The sequence below is a fragment of the Benincasa hispida genome, chromosome 1 (genome assembly GCF_027475165.1).
Source record: "Benincasa hispida cultivar pf3 chromosome 1, pf3_genome.v1.1, whole genome shotgun sequence".
NCBI classification, from domain to species: domain Eukaryota; kingdom Viridiplantae; phylum Streptophyta; class Magnoliopsida; order Cucurbitales; family Cucurbitaceae; genus Benincasa; species Benincasa hispida.
This window is the reverse complement of record NC_143478.1, coordinates 20792165-20801977: the sequence shown is the minus strand read 5'-3', so window position 1 is coordinate 20801977 and position 9813 is coordinate 20792165. Positions and strand designations below refer to the sequence as shown.

General features: G+C 29.1%; 1 protein-coding gene across 1 annotated transcript; it reads right to left on the bottom strand.

Moving 5' to 3' along the window:
- Positions 1-259: 259 nt before the first annotated feature.
- LOC120091666 (Thioredoxin superfamily protein) lies at positions 260-924 on the bottom strand. Its single transcript, XM_039049771.2, has one exon. The coding sequence runs from the start codon at positions 806-808 to the stop codon at positions 500-502; it is 309 nt and encodes a 102-aa protein (XP_038905699.2). The 5' UTR covers positions 809-924; the 3' UTR covers positions 260-499.
- Positions 925-9813: the final 8889 nt, after the last annotated feature.

Sequence of the window (9813 nt, the reverse complement as noted above, 5' to 3'; positions counted from 1 at the left end):
AATATTCTATGTGAATTTTGAAACCGAGGTAGATATATATAATTATTTGACATTTGTTTATTTGTTTTTTTTTCCATAAGATTAGTTAATAAGAATGATTTAGTTTGAAAGATAATAATTATCCAAAAGTGGAAGAACTCAAATAAGGAATGATCTCACCTATTAGTGGGAAAAAAATGAAGGTCCTAATCTTCACAAAAAAGTTCAATGCCCAAATTGCTTTAAGATGATGGGGGTGTGTAAAAAATATGCCCTCAACTTGATAAAAAAGCAAAATGCCTAATTTTTATTCCACAAAAGAGACTACCATGACATTGCACTAAAGTACTACAAAAAGGGGCAGTTACATACATTATATATATAAGGTATTGATTATCACAATAGTCCAATGAGATTCAATTTACTTGATGTAATAAGAAGCTCAAACCCATAAAACACTAGTTCTTATCTAAGTAGGTGAATTATTGTGCTGGTCAATTTATTCGATGTAGGATGAAGCTCAAACCCATAAAGCACCAGCTCTTCTAAGCATGGGAATTAAGGATCGATTGAGGTGAAGACTCATGACTTCATTAGCACCACCGACTAATTCACCACCAATGAAGACAGCAGGAACAATAGGGTTGAATCCGAGCCTAGAGAGAGCTTGCTCGACCTCTCTACCTCTCGAGATCTGATCTAGTTCATGCACTGCTGGGTTAACTCCAAAACCACTCAGCAACCTCATGATAGTGTGGCTCATGCAACACGTACTCTTGCTGAAGATCACTACTGGCCTCTCTGAAATCAACCTTGTGACTCTATCCATTGTAAAAAAGTATATATAGCTTTTTAAATTAACGTTAAATATTTTTTTTCCTCCGACTAAAACAATGTATGCAATGTAGAAACGAACGAGAACCGAGGATTTGAGGTAGTGAGAGAAGGCTATTTATAAGGGATTTCTTTAGGGAAAGAAATATGAGAGGAAAGGTAAAAGAATGAATTGGCTTTTGGGAAAGAAAGAAAATGATTGAAAAGGAAATCAAATAAGAATGTTCCACTAGATAATATATTTTGGTTGGTTTCACAATCACGCTTTAAGATAATAATATCAAATGCACTTCTTTCCCCCAAATATTTTAAATTTAATTAGAAGAAAGTAGAACTTTACAAACCAAATAATTAAAATAAAAGGACAAATATGTAATTTCAAGTTTAAAATTCTTTAAAGGTACAGTGACGACATGTTGGATTGGGAAGATATAAAGTAAAACGACAACGTCGGAATCTTTGCAATTGCAATGCGGAAAATAGAGACTTGTCCTTCGTACGGCACCACACATCATCGCTGCTTAAAATTTTATCCATTGTTTTTTTCAATATAATATAATATAAATATTATAAATATTAAATCTATAATTAAAGAATGAAAAAGTTTAATCCAAATCCAAATATTATTATTATTACTTTTGACAATATTGGTGGAGGGAGGTTGAAGCTCTAACATCTATATTGATACTATAATTTTTATGTCAGTTGAGTTATGTTCATTTTGATAATTTAAATATTATTTAAAAAGTTATAATTGTTTTCAAAATTCTCTATTAAACTCTATAAATTTTTGTTTTGATTGGATTTTTTCATATACTTTTAAAATGTTGGATTTGATTTATATAACTTCAAATTTGATTTAATTTAATTCCTATGTATACGGGCACATAAAAGTTTTAATGTGAAATTTAGAAATATGTGTGTGGAGTTCCTTAACTTTTATTTCTATCATTTTTTTTCAAAAAAAACTTTTCCATTAAATTTTTTGCAAAAGGGATCAAATTGGTTGGTTTTTAGAATTACAGTAACTAAAATAGATATTTTGAAAGTACATGAATCAAATGGAATATTTTAAAAATACCAAAATGAACTAAGTCGTAAGGACAATAACTAAAATAATATTTAAATTTTAAAAATTTTCCATTATTATTATTTGTATATATACAAGTTTTTAATGAAAAAAATCAACCAAAATAAATACACTTAGTAGTATATTTTGACCGTTTTAATGAAGTTATTTTTCTTAGTACAATAATTATAGTACGACTCAAACTTCATATCTCAAGAAAATGAGTATTTATCCATAACCACTTAATTAAGTTCAATAAGATTAGATTTAATTTTAATAAAGGATCCGCAAAAATGTTAATTTTGAATTCAATTCAATTGGTTTTGCTTTTAAAATGGGATAGTTACCATAATTAATAATTAAATTTATTATTAAACAATAATTTATGATGTGGAAATTATTGGTTTTAAATATTTTTAAAGGAGTGTTGTTGGGGTAGCGGGGGTGGATTCGAGATGCTATGTGAGGTCCCCAAACTTTATCCAAACTTTTTCCATATACTATACGATGCCATTGTGACGCCCCCCTCTCACCACATAAATTTAATACCTTTATTTTAATTTTTAAATCTAAAACATTCCAGATTAACGGTAAAAAAAGTTTAGTTCGACCGTAATTGATACATACTCATTTTTTTTTTACTCTATAACTATTGTCGTCTATATAAGCATAATCCAACTGTGATTCAAAACATATGTTTTCAAATCTCAATTAGGTAGCGGTTGACATAAAACAATCTATAATCTAAATTGTTGGATGTATAGCAAAAACTATAATTTTAATGTCTTTCTTCTATATCTAAAAAAGAAAATATGCGTTATAATATTTTTAATTGTATTATTTAATTTATGTTTATGTTTTCTATACGTCAAAGTACGTCTACTGGGTTGGAAACCCTAATATGAAATTTTCATTATTGTCTGTCTCTACTTATATCTTCTTTTGTCTATCTATTTTTTTCTGAATATCTAATTATGACATAAAACTGGTGATACTGGCTATTTGAATAATGTATCTTGCTATATTGTGTGGGTGTGCATTAAAATAGAGAATAATCTTGTTAGTTCAAAAATTGCCAATAAATTATAATAAGATTGAACCATCGACTTTTAAAATGATGTCTTATATGTATGATCTATTAACGTATATTCGAATGGGTGCCGGAGATTTATTACTCTCATGTATAATCATCAACCACTTATTACCATCATTATAATAATGTAGAGTCCAATGGTATTAACGAATCAAATTGTGAAGCAACCACTTAAAAGTTTATGAAGCAAATTTTTGTTATATTAGGGGAGTGCTGATAGATGGATATTTAAATTAAATTACAATGCTATTTTCGAGATTAAATTATTCTCATTTCTATAGAACTTCAAACTCCTATTCAACTAATCTTTACTTCACCATTTTTTTTCTACTATTAATTTGTTCATCGTTAACATATATCATATATCAGTTGAACGGTAAATAATTATAATTCAATTTATATGTATGTTTATAGATTTATTCACAGGACTTGATTAATTACAATAAAACTTTTAGCATAATCATTACATTTTGTATTACATTAAGACGGATAAATATGAGTTTTGATCCTTTCATTCAACAAATTTATCATTATTATTTTTTTTTATTAATAAGACTTAAATTACAAATTTAGTTCTAGATTTTATGAAGGTTATTTTTAGTTCTAAATTTTTAAAAGTGTCTAATATATCTATGAACTTTAAGTTGTAGGTTTAATAAGTCTTTAAACTTCAAAAAATATCTAATGAATTCTTAAACTTATTTTAAATTGTATCTAATAGATTTCTGAATGTATCTCTTATTAGATTTTCGCCTATTCGATCTTTTTTAAAATGCAGGAATATTCTAGATACAAAATTAAAAGTTTAATGTTTCATAAAATTTATATCTAATAGGTCAATCAATTTCTAAAAACTTCAAATATATTGAGACTTAATATACACAAAATTGAAAATTCAAAAACATATTGAATATTTTTAAAGTTCATGCGATCTATTATACACAAAATTGAAAATTTAGTAACATTTTAGACACTTTTAAAAATTTAGAAACCAAAAAAACACAAACTTTAGAGTTTGAAGTCTAACTTGTAATTTACTATAATTTATAACATAGATCACACAGCTACAACTCCAATAATATTATAAGAAAAATATTTGGATGCAACTATGCCAAGTGGCAAACAAAATTCAATAGATTTTTTTTAAAAAAAATTTATTTATATTATGTTAAAAAAGAAGCATGAGATTAGGTGCATCCTAGACTACACCTAATTATTGGTCGTATTATAACTTTTTCATACTTCAATTAACATTTGACAAATGTCTTTTGGCATGAAACAGACACAAAGGATAAGAATAAAATAAAAAAAAATGATAAACTAATTTTTAAAATGGAAAGAGAAATAATATTAGTGGTGTGTAGGAATTTCACAATGTTAGTGTGGTATGCTTTTATAAAAAAATGAAAAAAAGGTAGAAATATACAAAAAGTATGTAAAATGAAAAAAAAAGAAGGTGGAAGTATATATTTTTAGGGCATAAAAAAGATTGTACCAAGAAAAAAAGATGTACCTAAAAATATTCTGATCTTCCATAGGATTTGCAAAGAAACATTAGGGCATATACATGCATGCACATTGACTTTTATGTGGATGGATGCCGAGGCCCATACCCATAAAATGTCCCTGTTCTACATCCAAAGGCCATATTTTTATTCACATGTTACCCGATGGGGTTGGTGAGGGGTTACTTTGGCCTTACCAAACCCAAGTTGGTTCTTTAGGATGATACATATGTATGTATATTGTCACACATCATTACCTTTATCGTTTAATTATAACGTATATATTTTCATTTAAGTATATATAAGATACTAAACACTAACACTTGGGTATATGATGATTTGCATACTTGAAAAGCAATAAATAATTAAACATATAATTCAACTACACTCTTGATCAAGAGGTCAAGAGTCGTTCGAATTCTCCAACCCCACATGTTGTTGAACTCTCTCTCTCACTCTCTCTATATATAGATATATTAATCAAAACTTCTCCAATCTAATAGTAATGTAAATTAGGAAGTTAGTGATAAACTAAGAGGTTCTAATTTCTTTTTCTTCTTATTTCTACTTCTAAATTTAAACTTATAAAGTTATGACATTGATTAACAACACATATTATGTATTTCTTTTGGATGGACATTAAAGTGCCCGAAATTTGTAATTAACTAATTATATCACTGAAATACTCTACAACGATCTTTGTCTAACTTTCTTAATCATGTATACTCTTAGGGACAATTAATGGCTAATAATGTCTCTTCTTGCAAGACATAATATATGGTAGAGGGGGTACCATTTTAAACTACCAAGTACCACTACTTTTTCCAACAACATCACTTCCAAAAACAAGACACAATACATCACACAGTCACTAGCTACCTAAATTTTAGACAATATCATGATCTTGTCTTATAGTTCCACTCACTCTAAGTTTTCTCAAATAGATGAATCTCAATTACTCAAATTGATATCAAACCATCAAATTCACAAACAAATTGTCATATATCATGATTATACATACACACACAAAGAGAGAGGGGTCTCTCAATTCTCTTTAGAATAAAATATATTGTTGGAAATACGACCAAAGTCCCACATTAGTTAGATAAGAGGAGGATCATGGGTATATAAGTGAGGATGACTATCTCCATTGGTATGAGGCCTTTTGGGGTGAAACAAAAAATAAAGCCATGAGGGTTTATGCTCAAAGTGGACAATATCATATCATTGTGGAGATAGTTTGGGGGTCTTGTCCCTGTCAAGTGGTATCAGAGCCATGCTCTTGAATTAACCATGCTCGATAGAATCCTCGGTGCCGAACAAAGATGTATAGTGGAGCCTTGGAAGTAGTCATGGTATGATCCATGGTTGAACTCTATCGATGGTCCTTTGTTCGAGGGGACATGATCGAAACAAAAAACAAAGCCATGAGGATTTATGTCTAAAGTGGACAATATCATACCATTGTGGAGATATTTGAAAAGAAAATATATGTAGTTTTAAATATATATATATATATAGAATAAAGTACATTTCTTGTCCTATTTTTAGGCTTAAGAGATGATCTTATACTATTTCACAAGATGGTGGAAGACGATGAGGTTGGTAGGATAGTGACACCAAATGAAAGAAAATTAAGAAGATGTAAAATTTTGTCCTCTTTCTAGAAATCGACTATGTATATACATGTATCATCGAATTATCAAACTCTCAAACCACATCCATATAATAATAACAATTATCAATTTCTTTTTTTGGATTTATAATAACTATTATTCTTATTATTATGACGATGGGCTAAAGAACCATATAGAAAAAGGGGGATAAATATGTCATTTTATTTTGTTGTGGGGATAAGATGCAAATAATAATCACAATTCAATTCTATAAGCACATTAAGGCCAAGTGGGCACAATAATTTGGGTGTGGTGCTAATCAAAATGCCCAAAAAAGAATGTCAACTTTTTTCAGCCTTAGCTATAAAAATGACGTTTCCACCTCGCTTTGTTTGTGCCATAATCACTGCTACAAAAATTGTATTACTTCACGATTTTTTTTTAGTCAAGTATCAGTGTTACTTGATATTTTTAAAATATCAAGAATAAGAGAAATTTTTGACTGTCTAAAAGCGTCAAACTGTAATTTACTTGATACGTTATAAGTGTCAAGTATATGAGATCTTTTGACTTATTTTAACTGTCAAGTATCTAAATTTTTAACATTTATTATAGATCAAGTTTTTCATTACTTGACAATTTTTACTTGTCAAATATAATTTCTTCTTGACACCCAAAAACTGGCAAGTTAAAAGGAATACTTGACATGTTTTGCCTGTCAAGCGTGTTTTTTTTCCTTTCAAAATTGTACTATTAGAAATTATCTGTATAATTTCCTATTTTGAAGTCCAAAAATGATATAGAAATTACAAACAACACATATATTGAACTCTTTAAACTTGTTCAATCATTTGAAACTTTCCACCAACCTAGGTAAGAAAATTGCATATATATCCTTGAACATAGTTATCGTTATATATACTTACAACATAAAATGTTTACAAAATTCAGAACAAAGTCCATACATGAACAATATAGCTAATTTGTAAGTTCTATAGAAGACTATCAAACCCACCATGCATGTGAACAATTTCAAAAAGAATGTTCAATCCCAAAAGAACAAACCAAAATATCTACAATTCCAAAATTACAACAACTATATAGGTCTAGGTACCTCATATGATCAACACACACATTTCCAGAATTACAATATGCACATTCTACCCCTATATCCAATATCAATAATATAAGTCTAACCCATATCTTCAAAAAATTGAATGTAAATATCCAAAACATATAGATCATCACCATCTATATGGGAATCCAAAAATTCAGCTAGCTCTACTCGCACTTTGTCCAACTCAAATTGATTGTACGAGTCCCTCGTATCAATCTAATATAAAGCCCAAATATTGAAGTCAATACTTATTTTGTCAAATGTTATATATTTGAACTACCGAGAATAATGCAAATAGGTATTAATTAACAACATACCGAATTTGTGACTACTTTGCTCCCTTTGATGATAATATCTCTCATGTACCTCATCACATAGTATCCACATTTAGTGGTTCCAACTTATAAAGAACACTGCAATAATACATAAACTAAAATAATTTATGTTGCATATACACTAGGAATAACCTACATATGCATAAACTAAAATATGTTTATATTTTCCTTTACGGTTTTTCATAATGTTTTTTTCAACCTTTTTGAATATTTTTCTAAGATCGAAAGATCATAATAGCCTTATTGTCAAGTAATACCCACAAAATAATAAAATAATGTAAACTTTAAAATGACGAACAACATCATAGGACAAGAAGTTAACTTACATGTTTGTTATGTATCTGATATCTACTCGAGATGATGTTCGTAATGAATCAAGATAATAGAAGATATCATCATATGCGTTAATAGCCAGTAGTGCCCAATGACCACTAAATAAAATATAAGTAGTATACATTTACTGTTAGTATAAGAACTTTCAATGAATTGACTAGTAAAACTTTACTAACCCTGGATTAAAAGGAGCAAAAACGATTTGGTTTTCTTGTGAAGTCATTAATCTGCTACATAGGTTCTGAACTCTAATTTCTTAAGTGATGTCCAACAGATATAAGGGATGAGTCAACAAATATGTAATCTTTTGAGTGCAAGTACATATAAAAGATTAAAAGTTAATAAAGGAGTACCTATACTAAATTTGAATACCTAAACAAATGACATTATATTACTTACATCATATATGCTACCAACGTCAAAGTCTTAACTTCTCTCATGCTACAGAAATCAATAATATCCTCCCGCAAAACATAACTCTTTCTATTAATACCAAATAGCTCAATAGTTAGTTGAAAAGAAATGACAAACTCTTTGGCCATTATCTTTTTAGCAAACCTAAATATTGATTTTAAAGGTAGTGGCAAATTGATAGTAGAATTCATAATGCAAACATCAACCAGTGCAATAAATTGAGCAAACTTAACTAATTACCTTTAAAGTTTATTCATGTTTGCTTCCATTATTGAAATTCTCACGTTCATCATTCAGAATGATCATGTCCATATTCACCTTGTCCTCTTGCATAGCATCATTCATCTTTACCTTCTTTTTCAATTTATTTTCAGATTTAATCTCATATGTCAATCTTGGTTTGGAGCAAGATCCACGTGCAGATGTTGTATCACCTTACTTTTTCATGCAAACATTTTTTTCAATCCATCCCTATTTTTTTTGGGAATATTAAGAAGCGTACCCAATATATTCATGCAAACATTTTTTTTCAATGTGCATCACATCTAGACAATGTCTAACATAAAGATTTTTCCAATGTGGTAGCTCAAAAAAAAAAAAAAAAAAAAAAAAAGGAAAAGAAAACAATCTGTTCCAACAACTCTGTGTTTTTTTTCGCAGGTTGCTTTTTATTCTTCCTCTTTCCTTTTGGAAATTCAAGATATTTTATTATTGAATATATAACCTCTCTAGACAAAGATTCAGACATTGTTCCAAACTCATTTTAACCATTACATGACTTCTTTTGACGAGTATGGATGATTGCGTACTAAAAATCTTCGATGTCTAAGGTATGTCATTTTCTTCCCATATTTCAATCTTATAAAAGACGTATTATCTCCAAAAATTGGACATGTTTTATACCCTTTCACACTACATCTACTAAGATTTCCATATGTAGGAAAATCATTGGTTGTCCATAATAAAACTGCTCTTAAATTGAATAGTTCTTCTTGATAAGTATAATAACATTCAACACCACTTTCCCTCCAGAGTTATAAATCTTCAATTAGTAGTGCTAAGTATGTCCTGATGTCATCAACTGGTTGCTTTAGACCCGATATCAACATTGATAGCATCATGAATTTCCTTTTCATGCACAACCATGGGGGAAGATTATAAATAACTATCACTACGAGTCGACAACTATATTTAGAACTCATTTCACCGCGTGAGTTTATTCCGCTGACAATGCTAAACGAAGATTCCTAGGTTTAGAATCAAGTCTGACCACATAAAACTACCAACTTCCAGGTCGGAGAGTCTGTAGGATTTCGTACCATCTACTTCTCATTCATTAGCATGTCAAATCAAATTCTTAGCACAATCAATACTTCTAAATAGTCTTTTAAATCGTGGAATTGGTGGAAAATACCATACAACTTTTGCAGGAATTTGTTTTTTTCCCCTTTGTTTGCATTCTTAGCATACTTCTATCTTGATTTACCACATTCAGAACATTCAATTGCATTAGCATAT

What these genes read in the sequence shown, in the direction of transcription:
- LOC120091666 (XM_039049771.2), bottom strand. Translation starts at nt 808, where the DNA reads ATGGATAGAGTCACAAGGTTGATTTCAGAGAGGCCAGTAGTGATCTTC.